The sequence below is a fragment of the Condylostylus longicornis genome, unplaced genomic scaffold (genome assembly GCF_029603195.1).
Source record: "Condylostylus longicornis isolate FDR11 unplaced genomic scaffold, ASM2960319v2 ptg000020l, whole genome shotgun sequence".
NCBI lineage: Eukaryota > Metazoa > Arthropoda > Insecta > Diptera > Dolichopodidae > Condylostylus > Condylostylus longicornis.
Window position 1 is genome coordinate 1,208,804 of NW_026577989.1, and position 22,389 is coordinate 1,231,192.

The 22,389-nt window shown below is 23.4% G+C and overlaps 1 protein-coding gene across 1 annotated transcript in view; it reads left to right on the forward strand.

Moving 5' to 3' along the window:
• Positions 1–22,389, forward strand: part of LOC129606636 (nephrin) — a 504,217-nt gene that overhangs the window by 158,295 nt on the left and 323,533 nt on the right. The window contains exon 2 of the mRNA XM_055517050.1: positions 2,206–2,550. Coding sequence (XP_055373025.1) covers positions 2,206–2,550 — 345 coding nt within the window. The remainder of the gene's footprint in view (positions 1–2,205; positions 2,551–22,389) is intronic.

The window sequence follows — 22,389 nt, forward strand, 5'->3', positions numbered from 1 at the left end:
ATGAATGGGAAATTTTGATGTTTGAAGTTTTGAATAATGTTTTTGAAAAAATTTATAAAATGGAATGTGTGCTTACATTGGTTAATTAAAGTGGAAACTTATTTAAAATGTTTATTTTCGATTGATCTGAGCAAAAGTAATTGTTTTTTGTTTTACGATAAATTTGGTTATATAAAATCCGTTTTGGTTTTATTATAATATTAATTTCACGACTCCACTACTTTCATTAGAATATTTTTTAATTATACGAGCTGTAATTAATTTTGTTAGTTTATTTTCGAACCACGCTTTAATTGATATATTTAAACATATTATTATTAATAATTTTTCTTATTAACAATATATTACTGTGATAAAATTTGGAAATTTTTTAAGTATAATAGTTAATTTTAAACGCACTTGCAATAATTTCAATATTAATATTTAAAGTAATAAACCTATGTAACTTGTTGAATGAGTCGCTTTTGTGTTCAATCAGTTCTTGAAATGTTTCTTTTTTTTACATCATCTTGTTGTAATTGTTGTACTATTGAAAACTAAAGGTTCAAATTTTAAAATTTTTCATGGTTTCTTTTTTTTTTATTTGCTGACTACACAGAATGATTCATGATTTTTATGTATTTCATCACCTTATAATTTTTATTTACAATATTTATTTTGTGTTTTTTTTCTACAATAAATTAAATTAAAATGTTTACTTTGGAAAACTCTGCTTGAATAGAAGTTAATAATGACCATAAACTTTTCATTCTATATTTTTTTTATTTTATAATAATTTTGATGACTATTTGCTTTTATTGATTTTATTAAAATTAACATCTATAATGTTAGTAAAACTTTAAGAGAAAAAAAAATTTTTGTTTTTTCAATTTTTGTTAGACTTCAAAACAATAAAAAAGAAAGACTCTAAATATTTATTATTTTGCATCGGGCATTAAAAACTTCATGTTTTCTAACTGTGGTGTATAGATTTACCAAATTAAAATGCAAATAATTAAAAACTTACTATTCACAGCTTTTATGTCTAACTATTAAACAATTTTTTTTAGTTCGATTTTGCATATAATATTGATTTTGCATATTTTTGAGTGAACATGGTTTACGCACCTTACCATTTCCATACATTTTGAGAGTATTTTCCAAAACTGCAACAGATTAATGTCAGAGGATCTATAATAGCAAGAGAAATTCGACAAATTAATGAAGTGAAAAATATCAGCCCTCCGCACCGAATGATCTTGACAATTAATATATATCGGTTAATTAATATTAAGGATAAGAGCTAGTTTAAAGTATTAGGAGTATTATGACAGGCAGACTGTTAAAGTTATGTTAGAAATATTTCAAAATTGAACTCAAAATTTGTATTAACTTTTAAAAATACGAATTTTTTTTGTTATTTAAGCAAATTTCTTATGTTATTTCCATTAATATGGAGTATATTAAATTTCGGCAAAATAATATAGAAATATTATTAATTTTAAATCAGAAAATTTTTATTTATAATAACCATTTATATTGTCAATCTTTTAAAAATAATTATGGTAGTTGACAATGAATGTGGGTAGATTATGAAAGGAAGTTTTTAAAAATATCCAAATATTGATGTAAATTTTATTGAAAAAGAAATGTTTTCAAATTGTAATAAATTATAAAAAATTCAGAGTATTGGTTGAAATGTAAAAAATAAAAATTTGATCTTTAAAAACATCATAAATTATTTGTGAATATCACGATTTTACCATATTGAAGAAATTATTTATAAAGCATATTTTTTTCTTCTATTTCTTTAAATTTATGTAAAATTAATCAGACATAATTATTATAGGTAGCTTGTGTAATCATTCAAAATTTTTTTTTAAAGATGAAAAGAATTTCAAATAAGTATTCAAATTAAAAATTTATGATTTTAAAATATAATAATTTATTGTAGTTTTGACTAAAAATAGAAAACCAAACAAAAAAATTAAGAAAAATTATTTGATTTGGTTACAATATAATGTGGGTCATATACATGTTAAAATTTATGGAAGTTTTTTAAATAAAATTATTTAAATTTCTTATTTTAAATAAAATATTCAAAATTTACAATGGAAAAGAAATAATAATGAAATTATTCATTTAATAATATTTTTATTTTTTTTTTCAAATTTACAATAAATTTATTTTAAAAATAATTCATTTTCTTCATTTCTTTGATTACAGTTCTTATCTTAACATTCATATCATCTAGCTGGTGTCAAAAACAGCAAAAATTTCGTATAACACCACAAGATCTACAGGTGTTAGAGGGCTCTGAAGCAACACTTAAATGTGAAATATCGAATTTAGCCGGTCAAGTGCAATGGACCAAAGATGGTTTTGCACTTGGTTTTTCAGCTGTGATACCTGGTTTTCCACGTTATTCAGTATTAGGTGATCGTAATCAAGGAATTTATAATTTAAGAATATCAAATGCATCAATTGATGATGATGCAGAATATCAATGTCAAGTTGGTCCCGGTAAATTTAATTCACCAATAAGAGCGAATGCCAAATTAACAGTAATATGTAAGTAAAATAATATATAATATATTCTTTAAATTAAATTTACATAACATATACTTAACAATTATTTATTTTTACATTAAAAAATTTTTATTTTTTATTTCAATTATTTAAAACAAAAACCTTGAAAAATATATTTATATGTATATATAAATATTATTTTAATAATAATTTCGAAGAATTTATAATAATATATTCATATATATTTTTATATAAAATTTTAATGTCATTATATGTATGTATTTATTTGTCCTCTTGTTACAACTTGACTTTATGTGTTAAACGTAGAATTTTTATTTGGGAAGAGATGGAAAGAGAGAAATACTTATATTATGTTCATGTCATTACTATTTATAACGAGTAATTGGAATTTATGAGTGTTATTCTTCACATTCAGTAGAAATATACGTAAAATATAAAATCAATAATTTTTTATTTTGAATTGAAAAATCATAAATATGAAGGTTTAAAATAATAATAATTAAAATTAATATTTTACAAAAGTATACAATTAAATTTTTATTGCGTTACATTAATTGATCAGTTTGTATAATGAGTCAGAGGAAAAATGAAGACTTATGTTTTTATTCAGCGTTCTTTAATATAATGACGTAAATCTTATGAATATTTTACAAAATTTTTTCGTTGACTAAAATTTTTATATTAAAACATTTGCTTAAAATACTGATTTGTCTTTGAAATATTTCCATTTAAAATACAAGATCTTTGTTTTAGATTTTATACACATCTTTTTCATAAGCTGCCCGCTATTATGACTGAAATTGAAAATACTAATTTTTTAATAAATGGGCTATTTTTTTTATAACAATTTTCAATGGGAATAAATATTTTCATTGAGCATGGTAGTACTGGCAACTTATTTCCTAAAAAAATATTACGTGGATTATCGTATTTTCATGGTAAGCTTGTATATATTAGATTTTGAGAAAATCTCCCGAATATTTTCTTATAAAAAACAAAAACCGATCGTATTAAAAGTCTTGAAATCTCATATGCCCCAAAAAATAATATTCTCAACCTCAAATTAAACTATATTTCGAACTTTAAATTAAACTATACGATATAACTTTTTGAGAAAATCAGTTCAGCCGATAATTTGAGATAAAGAAGCCAACCGACTAGCAGTCCGACAACATGAACGTATTTCCGATGAAAATTCGACATTTGTCATTCGACAATTGTATTTAATGAATTCACATAACCTGTTTTATTGGATATATTCTGGTCGATAAGAATTCAGCAAATAACATTTGAAAATTTAAAATTTCCTTAATAAATTTCAAAATTTTTTTCCACCTTAATTTGGATTATAAAAATTTAGGAAAAAAAAAAACAAAGTTTTTAATTTAATTAAATAACTTTGTCGACTTAAATATGAAATAAAATTTTACTTTTATTTAAATCTACTTATACCTTGCTCAAAAAAAAAATCTTTTCATATTTTCTTGCATACACAAAGTGAATTTTAACACAAAGATTTAAGGAAAAAAAAAATTAAATAGAGGTAAAGAGTAAAAAAATAAAAATAAAGTGAAAACAAAAAATTAAAAGAAAATTCTTTTAAATTAATCTTAATATTAAATTAATTCTTAAATAATTTAAATTAATTTTTAAAATTTTTTTTCTAATAAAATTAAAAGAAGATAAATCCGATTACTAAAAATTCTTTCTCAGTTTGCATAAGTTTCAAGAGAAAATCAGAGAGAAAAAAATTTTTTTTTTTCTCTAAAACTCTTTTGCAATTTTTCATACATTAGCCAAGCTTCTGTACAAAGAGGGTTTGTTTCTTTTTTAAAAATTTAATAAAATAAGAACCAAAAAAAAAAAAAAAACAGATTTGGAAAAAAAAAAACTTCTCACATATTTTCAATTTTGTAACTAACATTAAGAAAAAAAAAAAAATAAAAAAGGAAAATGCCGTATACATAAGCTTTCCACCCAAAATAAAAAAAAATAATAATAAAAAATTTTTAAAATACAAAAAGATAAGATAATATTAGAAGGGGAAATAAAGAGAGCAGAAATAAAAAGAAAAAAAATTAAATAATACAAACAAAAAAAAAAGAGAAAGAAAAAAATTCTTTGAGAAAAAAGAAAAAACTGAAAATATATATAAAAATTTTTTTTAGATTATCCTTACCCCAAAAGTATTCTATATTTGCAAAGGATTTAAAGTTTTATAATTAAGGAATTTAACAACCTTCAACTTGAGAGATGAAAGAGAATTATACACAATTCTTGGTAAATTACAAAATATTTTTGCAAATTATAACTTTGTTTTATTTTTTTTTTTTGTTTTCTATTATACGAGATTCATTTCTACACCTTCATGTATATTCTTATTCTTATACCAAAATCTATTTTTACCCATCTCTTTTTCTTTAATATTAAACCTATTTTGAAACACATACATACTTATGTAGAAAAAATATTTAATATACAATGTTTATTTTTAAGCTCTTAAATAAAATTCTATATGTTTAATAATAATGTATATTTAAGTAACTAAGAGTAATGCCAGATATTATGTGGTGGGATCCTTCTATACACACGATATATTTAAATAATAAATAAAATCTGAGAATAATAGTAAAATAGTTAATAATAATACAATAGAAATCACGTAATTCATGTAATTATAATTGAGCTCTGTTTCCTATTGAAATCAATAATATTTTTTGACTTCAGATACTGAGAATTGAATTTGAATTGTACATAATATGGGAGGTATTTTAATTTTTCTAGAAGAACATGAGAAAAACAAAACATATGGTAGTCGAAATGTTGGGTCATTTGGTTAATCTTGTGGTATTAATATTCAAAAAATCTAATTTACGTTTTATACGTTATAAATATATATCTCAGCTTATAAACCTAATGAACCTATTTCTCGTATAATTATAACAAATAATTTTGGTAAAATTATTCTAAACTAATACGAACCTATTTTGGCTAAGTACCTGATTTGTATATTGTATTCGAACATTTGAAAATTAATTTAGTTTTTATTATAGAAATTAAATAAAACAAAAAATAATTTATTGTTGGCAATGCTGTGACATTGCCATAACAAAGTTTATAGACCTTTTCATCCTTTAATATTATAATAAAAATCTGGCCACATTATACAACAGACACCTTCGCGCAAAACAATAAAAATAATATTTCAAAAAAAAAAAAACAAAAAACCAATGTATTTTTGTATCTTTATACATACAAACTGCACATACTCATACATACATACATATAAACAAGTATATTACGCGTATCTATTATTTAAGGATGCCTAGAATTTTTATTTGAAAAATTTTTCAATGTTATTTTTTTTTTCTCCTCTTATATTCTTATCTTTTTTTAGTCTTTTTTAATTTGTTTTGTTCTATGTTTTTTGTATACAAAATATATTATGTACGTAGACATCAAATCATGTTATGTAAATGGTTAAAAATTTTCACTTTCAATTTGTTTCTTTTTTGTTTTCTTTTTAATACACCCTCTGCATTTTCTTTTGTGTAATTTTTCATTTTGTTTTTCTTTTTTATTAGAGAAATGGGAAACTTTTGCCGTAAAAGAATGTTAAAAATTGTTTTAGACTAAAAATGAAAAAGAAAAATTTATGAGAAAAATAATATTAAAATAGAGAAGAGAGAGAACAAATAAATATGTTTTTTCTAAAATAAAAAATAAAAAAATTCCCAAAAACCAAAATAAACCAAAAATGCAAAAGAATAAAAATAAAAAGGTTCTAAAAATTATTTTCCCTTTCTATATAAAAATCCAAAAAAAAAGGAGGCATGGGCTCTATATACTCTTTGATTGGATTAAAAACAAAAACAAAAAAAAACGAAAAATAAAAGAACAAAAGATAGAGAACACATAAAACAAATTATAAGAATAAAATTAAAATATAAAAAGTAGAAAGAGAAAAGAATGAAAATAAATTTTTTAAAATAAATTTTTAAGTATTAAGAAAACATCGTTTGCAACAATATACAGCAACAAAACACAAAAAATAACAAAACGAAAAGAAAAACAAAAAAAAAACACACGCAATAAGACAATTGATAAATATTTAAAAAGTGGAAATTGTTACCATTTTTTTTTGAGATAACAGAGAATATAGAAAAACAAAACGCATTAAAAGAAGAAGAAAAATTAATATAAAATTTTGTAAAATGTCAGTGATTCTTAAAGTAAGGCAGAAATAAATTTTTCATTAAAAATTTCTCTAAATTATATTGGTGTACGCCTACATAAACAAAGTTTTACAGGACATCAAATCATTTAATGCCATTCCATTAAAAATGGAATTTCTATTTTAAAATTTTAATTTTAATAATGTATTTTGTATGTGTATCTTATTAAATTGAAAAAATTAATTAATTTGAAATACAAAATCAATGTAATTTTCGGAAATTCCCAAGAATAATTACCAAAAGGTATTGATTATTGTGAAATGATAATTTTTGCAATATGCTCTGATCCAATATACTCGTAGTTTATGTTGATGTGTTACAGTTTATATTTAAATATACTTGCCAGAAACCATTAATGTACATCTTATATACGGGTATTCGTAATATTTTTTGAAATATGGTACATACCAACTAATATTTGCAATTTTTTCCTTAATGATTTAGAGTTCTGTTCCTATAAGAATGTTTCGTATACCAATGTATGTGATGCATGTTATTTTAAATTGATAATTATTAAATATTTTAATTATATTTTATTGAAACTAATTCGGATAGAACAAAAATTTGACAATAATGTTATATGACTTATAAAATAATAATATAACAATTTTTATAAAACTTAGTCCAAAAATATTATATAAAAATTTAAATATGGAAATGGACATTGAATTGCTTTCCGAAGTGCGTAACCTCATTTTAATAAATATGCTCTCGTAAATATTGTATAACACGTTTTCGTTTCTTCGATATCAATTAATAACACTTATTTAATGAGACGTTGAATATTGTTCGAATATTAAATTATTCATGTAATTCAATCTCATATATAAGAACATAATATATAAACGTAATATGTCCCATATTATATAATAAAAAAATTTAAATATGAAGAAAATATTTAATAAATTTAATAACAAATTAATTTACTTAATACATATAAAAGTAATTATAATTAATAATCTTTTATATATAAAAAAAAAAAAAATTTAATCCTATTTATTACTCAAGAAATTTTCTAAAACAAATCAAAAATTTTTGTAAAATTTTTAAAAGATTTTTAAAAATATCCAGTATTAAAATAAGAGCATATTATATAACTAATATTTTATTTTAATTAAAAATTTTAATATTTTAATACAATAAATTTAAGATATAAAAACACTAAAGAATAATTGACTAAAAGTATTATTCATAATATAAAAAATCAAAAATTTATAAATTAAATAATTATTAATAATATATAAATTTAATAATAAAATGAATATAAAAAGGAATTGAAAAAAAATTAAAGAATTTAGTTGAAAATATAAATACATTGGATTATATTATGTATATATATATATAAGTGTTTGTATATATATATATATATATCACATTTATATGATATTAAAGAATTCACAATTTTATATTTTTTTTCCCTTAAGGATATTAAAATCATCAATTTATTATAATATATAAATTTTATCTCAGACTATCTTGATAATAATTAAAAAAATATAGAGAAGAATTGTTTGTTTTGTTCTTTTTATAATAGGTATATAATTTTATAGTTTATATTCTTTTATAAATTTATATATATATATATATATATGGATATAAATATTCTTTTGATATACTATATCATTCTTGTAATATAAGAATTATATTTTAAATTAAAGACACAAAACCTATTAATTATGAACATTTTATTATTATCTATGATGACAATTTTCTTTTTTTAACTTCTGCTTTTTCCTTCATTATCATTACATTATATATACATGTACATACTTTTATTATTATTAAAGTAGATTTGCATGTGCGTAAATAATTACTATTGTATATATATATATATATATATACAATAATATATATATATTATGAAAATAATATATATATTTTATTACAATCTGAACTTTATTTCTTTGATATTCAATATAGTATATTTTAATATTATATATCAAGAAAGATATATATGTATATATAACTTTTATGATATTTAAAAGAAAAACCTTGACCTATGAGATTTTAATATTGTTAAATCGTATAGAATGTAATTTAAAGAAAAAGTTTAAAAGTCCCTGGAATTTTCATTTTAAATTATAATATAATAAAATAATGGAATTATAAATATATATGCATAAATATATAAATATATATACAAATATATATATATATGTATATATCTATTATATATTTATATGTAAAATATATATTTAATATATATCATTATAGATATATATATATATATCTATAATAACGATATTTCATATATATCATTACAGATACAGATATATGTAAATATATATATATATATATATATATATATATATATATATATATAAACATATACATATATATATAAATATATACATAATAACGATATTTCATATATATCATTACAGATACAGATATATGTAAATATATATATATATATATATATATATATATATATATATAAACATATACATATATATATAAATATATACATATATATATATATATATATATATATATATCTATATATATATATATATGTATATATAAATCTATATTAAAATATATTAAATATATATATATATAATGCTTTATTTTAAAATGAAAGATAATATTCATTTGTTCTGGTTATATTTAAATAATTTAATTTTCATTTTCTCATTTTCTTTAAAAAAAAAAAAACAAAAAAAGGATAAAAAAAAGAAAATTATAGGGTTATTTATACTTAAATTTATAAAAAAAAAGAAAAAACTTTCTTCCGTCATTTATTTTCTGTGTGTTGGATGCTGTTTGTTGGTTTTTCTTTTAAATAAGGAATTAAGGATCTAAGAAAAATTAAAAATATAAAAAAAAGAATTTTTTTAATTTTTTTTTTCAAAAGAGCTTAAAGTATTATTTTTTATTTCTTTAAAATTTTTAATTTTATACATACACAATTTTTTTAATGCTAGAACATATTTATGTATTATATATGTATGTACAATACACATATCCTTATACTCACATACTACAAATATATTATACATATATATCGAATATATTTTTTAATATGAAATTTATTGAATTGCGGTTATATTTTAAATTTTTTATTCTCTTCTTGTTTTTTTTTTGTTTTTTATTTTTGCTCCCTGATTTTATATAAAATGTAGAATTTATTTTTTAAATAAAAATTTATTTATAGCAATTTCCCTTAAAATGATTTTTTCTTTCTTTTTTTTTTTTGCTTTAATAACTCTTTGAAAATAATTTTTAACTGATTTTAAAAAGAGAAAAAAAATATAGGTTAAGTGTTATTTTTAATTTTTCTGTTTGCACAAAAGAAAATAGGAAGGGGGGAGGGGGGAGAGAAAAAGAAACATTTTACAATATAAAATATAGGTAACTAGTCTAATTTTTAAATTTTTTTTTATTTAAAGGGGGAGAAAAAAAGTAGATTTTTAGTTAAAAAAAATGGTAATCTTTATGTCAAAGAATAGTGTTTTGTTTTATTTTTTACATAACTATTCAAAATTGAATTCAAGGTTAGACTGTATAAGTAGACCCAGAAAGAGAAAAAACTAGATTTTCAATTAGGAAATCATAATACGAATGAAATTTTGATACTTTTTATGTATATTTTAAATTTAAGTAAGTTAAGTGTAGTTAAATGTAATTTTATAATTAACTTTGAATTTTAATCTTAATTACAAATGAGTTCTGAAATGAGAAATGAGTTTAAAAGTTTATTTGATTATTTGAATTTGAATTTGGGAAAGCAGTGTACATTATATATAAATAAGTGAAATTTTTGTGTGATAAACTAATACATTGAAGATTATTAAATTAAAAATTTTTTATAATTATATCTAAATAAGTTCTCGAATAAGAACTGAGTCAAGAGCTTAACGCTCACCTTATATATTTTCGCTGTAATTATAAAAATTATATTAATACCATGTATACTAATTATATAGTAGCTAGTAATTTATATTTGTAATTCTTTATATACTCGCGTTATTTGAATATAATATAGTGAGGGGTAGAAAGTAGATAAGCGTAAATATCTAAAAATATTTATATTTTATCAATTTTAAATTACAAAATTATTTTAATCAGTTTAAATACAAATTTTAGTTTATGCCCCTGAAAATATGCAATTTTTTTTATTTATTAGAAGTTATATCTTAGAGAAATTTGTTAATATTTTTCAGTATTTCTTCACAAAACAATTTACTTTTTCCTATAATAGTAACTGATTTGCATTTTCTTACAATAATAATTTGTTCTTTAATATTTAAACTAGATGTTCATAGGCATACTCCAAAATTGAACAATTTAAATAATTTTCAAGTCAATCGTACGTATATATATACTACATATATTAAATTATTCATTAAGAAATGTTAGAAATTTTCGTCTAGTTTTCTTTTTTTTTACTTGTATCAAATTAATAAAAAAAAAGAGAAATTTCAATTCAATCTCTTTCAATTTAATCTTTTAATATAATTAAACGCATTAATTTATTTAATGCTCAATGACAGAGTTAAAAAAACATTGTTATCATCAAATACGTTACGCGGTTTACATATATTTGTATATAGCTTTGTGAATTTTTTTTGCTTTAAATATTTAAATTGAAAATATACTGTAAAAATCCTTCAGTAGTTTTTCTCTTTTTTTTTTTTTTATAAGTAAGAAACGAAATGAAAGAGAAGCACAAAACTCTTTTATTATTTTATTTTTCTCTTAATTTTTTTATTGTTCCTCTTCTTTTTTTTCTCTCTTTTATATTAAATATCACTAACAATATCATATGAATAACTGAACTAATATTTGTACGACTAATTACAATTTCTGTTTGTTTTTATCTAATAGACTATATTGTTTCATTTCGCTATAAATTTTTAATTTTTACTCTTTCCTTAAACACATACACATATGACGTATATACCAACTTATGTGTACATATCATATGTGTGCATTAATATTAAAATGTATATTTTTAGTACGGTTCATATCAAAAGCAAAAAAAAAAAAGAATGAAATAAGTGATTCAACTGTATATTTACTTTAACGAAAAAAGAAAAAATCCCAAATGCATATATAAACTAGTTAAAAGAAACTAAAAATAAAAAAAAGCAAAACTTGAAAAGAAAAAGGCAGCTATTCTTTATAGCTGACTCAAACAGAATGAAAAAAAAAATTAGAGACCAACTTTCTTATTACATATCTGTATGTATATACATAATAATGAACATATGTAAATATCACTCAAGTGTACATATCTAATATATATAAGATAAAGTACACTGTAAAAAATTAGAATATAATGTTACTCTTAAAAAAATTAAAAAAATTCTCAAGTATTGAATTTGCTATATTGTATTCTAACTTTTGTTTAGGAATACTAGCGAATGTTGAATCGAAAATTTCGAATAATTCCCGGCTTGGAAGTTGGATCATGGAAAGAATTCTTATATTATATAAAAACAATTATTTTTACCGAATAAATAACAAATTTTTGCTGCATATTTTGCTTCATTTTCCACCTGCAATATTTCAATAAACAATAACATACATATTATAACAGAGAGAGTTAGTAAAAAAATTATTTTCACGAAACAAAAAACACATTTTTCCCAGTGTATTATTAGCGTATACAATATAACTTATAACTTCATTCATAAAATATATATAGCATGCTTATATTCTTTGTTCACACATATATAAATGCCCTTAAAATATTGAATTATATTTGAGATCATCTAAATATATATATATGTGCTACATATATAGCTTATTTTATAACCCATTTTCTTCATTTTATTTTTCTTAAATGAGGTACATATGTACCATGAAAGTTTTCAAATTCATATAAATTCTTTTTTTTTTTAATAGATACATATACATATTATATGCATACAAATAAAATATGTATTCAAATAAATATTAAAAATTATTTTTGTATTCTTTGATTTTTCTATTTTTTTGTATATTCTTATTTTGCTGAAAATAATTGGCAACCTTTATATTTATGTATTGCTACATATAATATGCAAAAAAATATTCGTATATAAGAAACGCTAAAACCATTTAATTGCATAGCAAGAAATCTGAAATTTTAAGTAAGCAAAACGAGAAAACAAAAAAATGAACATCATAAAAGTTTAAAATCATCTGTAGCCGAATAATATTGAAAGAAAATTCTTACAAAAACGAAAAAGGAGCTGAAGTAGCAAGAAAAAAAGTGAAAAGAAAATTTTTTTGTTTTTTCATAAAAATTTTCAGCACTTAACGCGATACATGCACTGCTTTCAGTATGCTTATTTAACATTTTTATAATATGCATTTAATATTCATATACACACAGGAACATATTATGCAATATGCACAATACTTAAAATTTCATAATGTAGATAGGTAGGTAGGTACACAAACACACATCAATTTTTTTCTTTATTGTTTAAAACTCTTTTTTTTTTTTTACATTTTTGTGAATTTTTATTTTTTTAATATTTTCATTTTTGTATGAAAAATAAAAAAAAATCGTCTAGCTTCTAGCGTCATTTTATAACGAATAGAAGAGTATAGAACAATGATAAAGAAACAAAACATGGGTGACGATTAAAACAACAACAAGAGAAAAGCAAATCTTAAATTTTAACCCATTCCATATTTTTTTCACATATCCTGTACAACATTCACTAAATATTTCTACTTATAAATTTCAACAAACATAAAGTCCCTAAAAAAATTTCAAGTGTCTGCCATTTTAAAAAAATTTCTTTTGTTTATTTAACAAAAACGAAAAATGAAAATGTTTTTAAAAACAAAAAATATAAAATGGGCAAAAAAAAAAAGTTGCTTATACAAAATGCATATTAAAAATGAACTCAAATGAAAGGAAAAACCAACTAAAATGCGCCGATTTGTATGCAAATGCGTTTCTAGAATTTTAAATTTGTGTACTCGGGTACATTGTGTATCTATGTAGCTGTATGTGTATTTGTGTAAATTTATAAAATGTATGAGTACATTTAATTTTTTTTTTCAATATTTTTGCTTGCTTTTGCATTTTGTTAAAATGAAAGCCAAAAAAAAATTTTTTTTTTTATATATGAAAATTTTATGATTTTTTATTTACTCTTGTGTTTCCAAAAAGACATTAAGCTGTAGGTTTTTGCTTTTTTTCTAAATAACAATTCATAATAATACTCTGTAGATAATAACATAAAGGTATTTGACTTTGTAATACAAAATTGCCTATAATAGGGGGCATGATATGATAATATGTTGCAGTGTAGAGCTTCTCTTTGTAGAAATTATTCGATTCAACGCTATTTCGGAAATGCATTTAATATAAAAAATTAATTGAGCTATCTATTTGCTGTTTTGAAAAATTATTTTAAGATTCGGTATTAAATTATTTTTGTCATTAAAATTTGTTTACTTTATATTTTACATGTTATACTCTTGACGAATTGTTCATATCTTTTGATATAAATTTGACCAATAATTTACAATTTTGATTTTCACTAACAAAACAACAATTGAGTAAAATACTCAATTAGAATATTTGGAAAAGAATAACAAATTGCCATAATGTTTACGAAATTCATGATATTTCATAGCATTTTAGTAAAATCTTCCAGTTCATGAATATGAAAATATTTTCACAATTCATTAAAAGACACGCAAGAAAATTTCAAACATTTTCCTCTAAATTTTTACTCTATAAGGTCGACAAACATTGAATTTTATATAAACGCAAAAAATATAAAATTGAACGTTTCAATTTAACTGAAATCTAAATACACCAAGATAAACGTAAAAAACAAAGGGATTAAGGATAGCACTTTCACAAAATTCCTATTCCAATCTAATTAAGAAAAAAGTCATTAACATAGCTACTAAAATTTAATTGCTTTAATATAAAGAAAATGAAGGGAATGAAGTGAAATTCTTACATTTTATTTTTTATATTGTGGTACAAAACGAAAATTTTGCATTTTATTTATTGGTTTTGTTGCTTTCATTTCAGTTTTTTCATTTTGATTCTATAGTGAACCAAATGTTTGAAATGAATGAAGCAATTTAATAATATTTTTAAAAAGTCTGCATACAAAAATAATCATAAGCAGAAATTGTTTTTACTCATTATTGAATTAAATTATTTTTTTTTTTTTCAAAAAACAGAATATTTAATTTTAATTTGATTTGTCGTACATTACGCAATTGCAGAATAATACATAAAAGTGGTGCATTAAGGAATGCTTTTGTTTTATAAATTTGAGCATCAGTGTGCGATTATAATAAAATATAAATAGAAAATTAATTCTTCTTTTTTCACATAGAATTTTGTAAAAACATTTAAAATTTAATTTTTTCCTAATATGAAAAAAAAATTCTTATATTGCATTTTAATGATAATTGCATTAGTTTAAAAATACGAAAGGTAAAAGTTACAGGTTCGTTTATCTGTACGAAATTTAATAACAAGAAAAAAAAATTTAATTAAAATTTTGCACGACCCCTACCTTGTCAAAAAATTTGAAATTTTTCAAAATTTTGCACGACCCTCTACCTTGCCAAAAAATTGAAAATTTTTTAAAATTTTGCACGACCCCCTACCTTGTTAAAAAATTGAAAATTTTTTAAAATTTTGCACGACCCCCTACCTTGGCAAAAAATTGAAAATTTTTTAAAATTTTGCACGACCCCCTACCTTGTCAAAAAATTTAAAATTTTTTAAAATTTTGCACGACCCCCTACCTTGTCAAAAAATTGAAAATTTTTTAAAATTTTGCACGACCCCCTACCTTGTCAAAAAATTGAAAATTTTTTAAAATTTTGCACGACCCCCTACCTTGTCAAAAAATTGAAAATTTTTTAAAATTTTGCACGACCCCCTACCTTGTCAAAAAATTGAAAATTTTTTAAAATTTTGCACGACCCCCTACCTTGTCAAAAAATTGAAAATTTTTTAAAATTTTGCACGACCCCCTACCTTGTCAAAAAATTGAAAATTTTTTAAAATTTTGCACGACCCCCTACCTTGTCAAAAAATTGAAAATTTTTTAAAATTTTGCACGACCCCCTACCTTGTCAAAAAATTGAAAATTTTTTAAAATTTTGCACGACCCCCTACCTTGTCAAAAAATTGAAAATTTTTTAAAATTTTGCACGACCCCCTACCTTGTCAAAAAATTGAAAATTTTTTAAAATTTTCCACGACCCCCTACCTTGTCAAAAAATTGAAAATTTTTTAAAATTTTGCACGACCCCCTACCTTGTCAAAAAATTGAAAATTTTTTAAAATTTTGCACGACCCCCTACCTTGTCAAAAAATTGAAAATTTTTTAAAATTTTGCACGACCCCCTACCTTGTCAAAAAATTGAAAATTTTTTAAAATTTTGCACGACCCCCTACCTTGTCAAAAAATTGAAAATTTTTTAAAATTTTGCACGACCCCCTACCTTGTCAAAAAATTGAAAATTTTTTAAAATTTTGCACGACCCCCTACCTTGTCAAAAAATTGAAAATTTTTTAAAATTTTGCACGACCCCCTACCTTGTCAAAAAATTGAAAATTTTTTAAAATTTTGCACGACCTCCTACCTTGTCAAAAAATTGAAAATTTTTTAAAATTTTGCACGACCCCCTACCTTGTCAAAAAATTGAAAATTTTTTAAAATTTTGCACGACGCCCTACCTTGTCAAAAAATTGAAAATTTTTTAAAATTTTGCACGACCCCCTTACCTTGGCAAAAAATTGAAAATTTTTTAAAATTTTGCACGACCCCCTACCTTGTTAAAAAATTGAAAATTTTTTAAAATTTTGCACGACCCCCTACCTTGGCAAAAAATTGAAAATTTTTTAAAATTTTGCACGACCCCCTACCTTGTCAAAAAATTGAAAATTTTTTAAAATTTTGCACGACCCCCTACCTTGTCAAAAAATTGAAAATTTTTTAAAATTTTGCACGACCCCCTACCTTGTCAAAAAATTGAAAATTTTTTAAAATTTTGCACGACCCCCTACCTTGTCAAAAAATTGAAAATTTTTTAAAATTTTGCACGACCCCCTACCTTGTCAAAAAATTGAAAATTTTTTAAAATTTTGCACGACCCCCTACCTTGTCAAAAAATTGAAAATTTTTTAAAATTTTCCACGACCCCCTACCTTGTCAAAAAATTGAAAATTTTTTAAAATTTTGCACGACCCCCTACCTTGTCAAAAAATTGAAAATTTTTTAAAATTTTGCACGACCCCCTACCTTGTCAAAAAATTGAAAATTTTTTAAAATTTTGCACGACCCCCTACCTTGTCAAAAAATTGAAAATTTTTTAAAATTTTGCACGACCCCCTACCTTGTCAAAAAATTGAAAATTTTTTAAAATTTTGCACGACCCCCTACCTTGTCAAAAAATTGAAAATTTTTTAAAATTTTGCACGACCCCCTACCTTGTCAAAAAATTGAAAATTTTTTAAAATTTTGCACGACCCCCTACCTTGTCAAAAAATTGAAAATTTTTTAAAATTTTGCACGACCTCCTACCTTGTCAAAAAATTGAAAATTTTTTAAAATTTTGCACGACCCCCTACCTTGTCAAAAAATTGAAAATTTTTTAAAATTTTGCACGACGCCCTACCTTGTCAAAAAATTGAAAATTTTTTAAAATTTTGCACGACCCCCTTACCTTGGCAAAAAATTGAAAATTTTTTAAAATTTTGCACGACCCCCTACCTTGTTAAAAAATTGAAAATTTTTTAAAATTTTGCACGACCCCCTACCTTGGCAAAAAATTGAAAATTTTTTAAAATTTTGCACGACCCCCTACCTTGTCAAAAAATTGAAAATTTTTTAAAATTTTGCACGACCCCCTACCTTGTCAAAAAATTGAAAATTTTTTAAAATTTTGCACGACCCCCTACCTTGTCAAAAAATTGAAAATTTTTTAAAATTTTGCACGACCCCCTACCTTGTCAAAAAATTGAAAATTTTTTAAAATTTTGCACGACCCCCTACCTTGTCAAAAAATTGAAAATTTTTTAAAATTTTGCACGACCCCCTACCCTGTCAAAAAATTGAAAATTTTTTAAAATTTTGCACGACCCCCTACCTTGTCAAAAAATTAAAAATTTTTTAAAATTTTCCACGACCCCCTACCTTGGCAAAAAATTGAAAATTTTTTAAAAATTTGCACGACCCCCTACCTTGTCAAAAAATTTAAAATTTTTTAAAATTTTGCACGACCCCCTACCTTGTCAAAAAATTGAAAATTTTTTAAAATTTTGCACGACCCCCTACCTTGTCAAAAAATTGAAAATTTTTTAAAATTTTGCACGACCCCCTACCTTGTCAAAAAATTGAAAATTTTTTAAAATTTTGCACGACCCCCTACCTTGTCAAAAAATTGAAAATTTTTTAAAATTTTGCACGACCCCCTACCTTGTCAAAAAATTGAAAATTTTTTAAAATTTTGCACGACCCCCTACCTTGTCAAAAAATTGAAAATTTTTTAAAATTTTGCACGACCCCCTACCTTGTCAAAAAATTGAAAATTTTTTAAAATTTTGCACGACCCCCTACCTTGTCAAAAAATTGAAAATTTTTTAAAATTTTGCACGACCCCCTACCTTGTCAAAAAATTGAAAATTTTTTAAAATTTTGCACGACCCCCTACCTTGTCAAAAAATTGAAAATTTTTTAAAATTTTCCACGACCCCCTACCTTGTCAAAAAATTGAAAATTTTTTAAAATTTTGCACGACCCCCTACCTTGTCAAAAAATTGAAAATTTTTTAAAATTTTGCACGACCCCCTACCTTGTCAAAAAATTGAAAATTTTTTAAAATTTTGCACGACCCCCTACCTTGTCAAAAAATTGAAAATTTTTTAAAATTTTGCACGACCCCCTACCTTGTCAAAAAATTGAAAATTTTTTAAAATTTTGCACGACCCCCTACCTTGTCAAAAAATTGAAAATTTTTTAAAATTTTGCACGACCCCCTTACCTTGGCAAAAAATTGAAAATTTTTTAAAATTTTGCACGACCCCCTACCTTGTTAAAAAATTGAAAATTTTTTAAAATTTTGCACGACCCCCTACCTTGGCAAAAAATTGAAAATTTTTTAAAATTTTGCACGACCCCCTACCTTGTCAAAAAATTGAAAATTTTTTAAAATTTTGCACGACCCCCTACCTTGTCAAAAAATTGAAAATTTTTTAAAATTTTGCACGACCCCCTACCTTGTCAAAAAATTGAAAATTTTTTAAAATTTTGCACGACCCCCTACCTTGTCAAAAAATTGAAAATTTTTTAAAATTTTGCACGACCCCCTACCTTGTCAAAAAATTGAAAATTTTTTAAAATTTTGCACGACCCCCTACCCTGTCAAAAAATTGAAAATTTTTTAAAATTTTGCACGACCCCCTACCTTGTCAAAAAATTGAAAATTTTTTAAAATTTTCCACGACCCCCTACCTTGGCAAAAAATTGAAAATTTTTTAAAAATTTGCACGACCCCCTACCTTGTCAAAAAATTTAAAATTTTTTAAAATTTTGCACGACCCCCTACCTTGTCAAAAAATTGAAAATTTTTTAAAATTTTGCACGACCCCCTACCTTGTCAAAAAATTGAAAATTTTTTAAAATTTTGCACGACCCCCTACCTTGTCAAAAAATTGAAAATTTTTTAAAATTTTGCACGACCCCCTACCTTGTCAAAAAATTGAAAATTTTTTAAAATTTTGCACGACCCCCTACCTTGTCAAAAAATTGAAAATTTTTTAAAATTTTGCACGACCCCCTACCTTGTCAAAAAATTGAAAATTTTTTAAAATTTTGCACGACCCCCTACCTTGTCAAAAAATTGAAAATTTTTTAAAATTTTGCACGACCCCCTACCTTGTCAAAAAATTGAAAATTTTTTAAAATTTTGCACGACCTCCTACCTTGTCAAAAAATTGAAAATTTTTTAAAATTTTGCACGACCCCCTACCTTGTCAAAAAATTGAAAATTTTTTAAAATTTTGCACGACGCCCTACCTTGTCAAAAAATTGAAAATTTTTTAAAATTTTGCACGACCCCCTTACCTTGGCAAAAAATTGAAAATTTTTTAAAATTTTGCACGACCCCCTACCTTGTTAAAAATTGAAAATTTTTTAAAATTTTGCACGACCCCCTACCTTGGCAAAAAATTGAAAATTTTTTAAAATTTTGCACGACCCCCTACCTTGTCAAAAAATTGAAAATTTTTTAAAATTTTGCACGACCCCCTACCTTGTCAAAAAATTGAAAATTTTTTAAAATTTTGCACGACCCCCTACCTTGTCAAAAAATTGAAAATTTTTTAAAATTTTGCACGACCCCCTACCTTGTCAAAAAATTGAAAATTTTTTAAAATTTTGCACGACCCCCTACCTTGTCAAAAAATTGAAAATTTTTTAAAATTTTGCACGACCCCCTACCCTGTCAAAAAATTGAAAATTTTTTAAAATTTTGCACGACCCCCTACCTTGTCAAAAAATTGAAAATTTTTTAAAATTTTCCACGACCCCCTACCTTGGCAAAAAATTGAAAATTTTTTAAAAATTTGCACGACCCCCTACCTTGTCAAAAAATTTAAAATTTTTTAAAATTTTGCACGACCCCCTACCTTGTCAAAAAATTGAAAATTTTTTAAAATTTTGCACGACCCCCTACCTTGTCAAAAAATTGAAAATTTTTTAAAATTTTGCACGACCCCCTACCTTGTCAAAAAATTGAAAATTTTTTAAAATTTTGCACGACCCCCTACCTTGTCAAAAAATTGAAAATTTTTTAAAATTTTGCACGACCCCCTACCTTGTCAAAAAATTGAAAATTTTTTAAAATTTTGCACGACCCCCTACCTTGTCAAAAAATTGAAAATTTTTTAAAATTTTGCACGACCCCCTACCTTGTCAAAAAATTGAAAATTTTTTAAAATTTTGCACGACCCCCTACCTTGTCAAAAAATTGAAAATTTTTTAAAATTTTGCACGACCCCCTACCTTGTCAAAAAATTGAAAATTTTTTAAAATTTTGCACGACCCCCTACCTTGTCAAAAAATTGAAAATTTTTTAAAATTTTCCACGACCCCCTACCTTGTCAAAAAATTGAAAATTTTTTAAAATTTTGCACGACCCCCTACCTTGTCAAAAAATTGAAAATTTTTTAAAATTTTGCACGACCCCCTACCTTGTCAAAAAATTGAAAATTTTTTAAAATTTTGCACGACCCCCTACCTTGTCAAAAAATTGAAAATTTTTTAAAATTTTGCACGACCCCCTACCTTGTCAAAAAATTGAAAATTTTTTAAAATTTTGCACGACCCCCTACCTTGTCAAAAAATTGAAAATTTTTTAAAATTTTGCACGACCCCCTACCTTGTCAAAAAATTGAAAATTTTTTAAAATTTTGCACGACCCCCTACCTTGTCAAAAAATTGAAAATTTTTTAAAATTTTGCACGACCTCCTACCTTGTCAAAAAATTGAAAATTTTTTAAAATTTTGCACGACCCCCTACCTTGTCAAAAAATTGAAAATTTTTTAAAATTTTGCACGACGCCCTACCTTGTCAAAAAATTGAAAATTTTTTAAAATTTTGCACGACCCCCTTACCTTGGCAAAAAATTGAAAATTTTTTAAAATTTTGCACGACCCCCTACCTTGTCAAAAAATTGAAAATTTTTTAAAATTTTGCACGACCCCCTACCTTGTCAAAAAATTGAAAATTTTTTAAAATTTTGCACGACCCCCTACCTTGTCAAAAAATTGAAAATTTTTTAAAATTTTGCACGACCCCCTACCTTGTCAAAAAATTGAAAATTTTTTAAAATTTTGCACGACCCCCTACCTTGTCAAAAAATTGAAAATTTTTTAAAATTTTGCACGACCCCCTACCTTGTCAAAAAATTGAAAATTTTTTAAAATTTTGCACGACCCCCTTACCTTGGCAAAAAATTGAAAATTTTTTAAAATTTTGCACGACCCCCTACCTTGTCAAAAAATTGAAAATTTTTTAAAATTTTGCACGACCCCCTACATTGTCAAAAAATTGAAAATATTTTAAAATTTTGCACGACCCCCTACATTGTCAAAAAATTGAAAATTTTTTAAAATTTTGCACGACCCCCTACATTGTCAAAAAATTGAAAATATTTTAAAATTTTGCACGACCCCCTTACCTTGGCAAAAAATTGAAAATATTTTAAAATTTTGCACGACCCCCTACATTGTCAAAAAATTGAAAATATTTTAAAATTTTGCACGACCCCCTACATTGTCAAAAAATTGAAAATATTTTAAAATTTTGCACGACCCCCTACATTGTCAAAAAATTGAAAATTTTTTAAAATTTTGCACGACCCCCTACCTTGTCAAAAAATTGAAAATTTTTTAAAATTTTGCACGACCCCCCACCTTGTCAAAAAATTGAAAATTTTTTAAAATTTTGCACGACCCCCTACCTTGTCAAAAAATTGAAAATTTTTAAAATTTTGCACGACCCCCTACCTTGTCAAAAAATTGAAAATTTTTTAAAATTTTGCACGACCCCCTACCTTGTCAAAAAATTGAAAATTTTTTAAAATTTTGCACGACCCCCTTACCTTGGCAAAAAATTGAAAATTTTTTAAAAT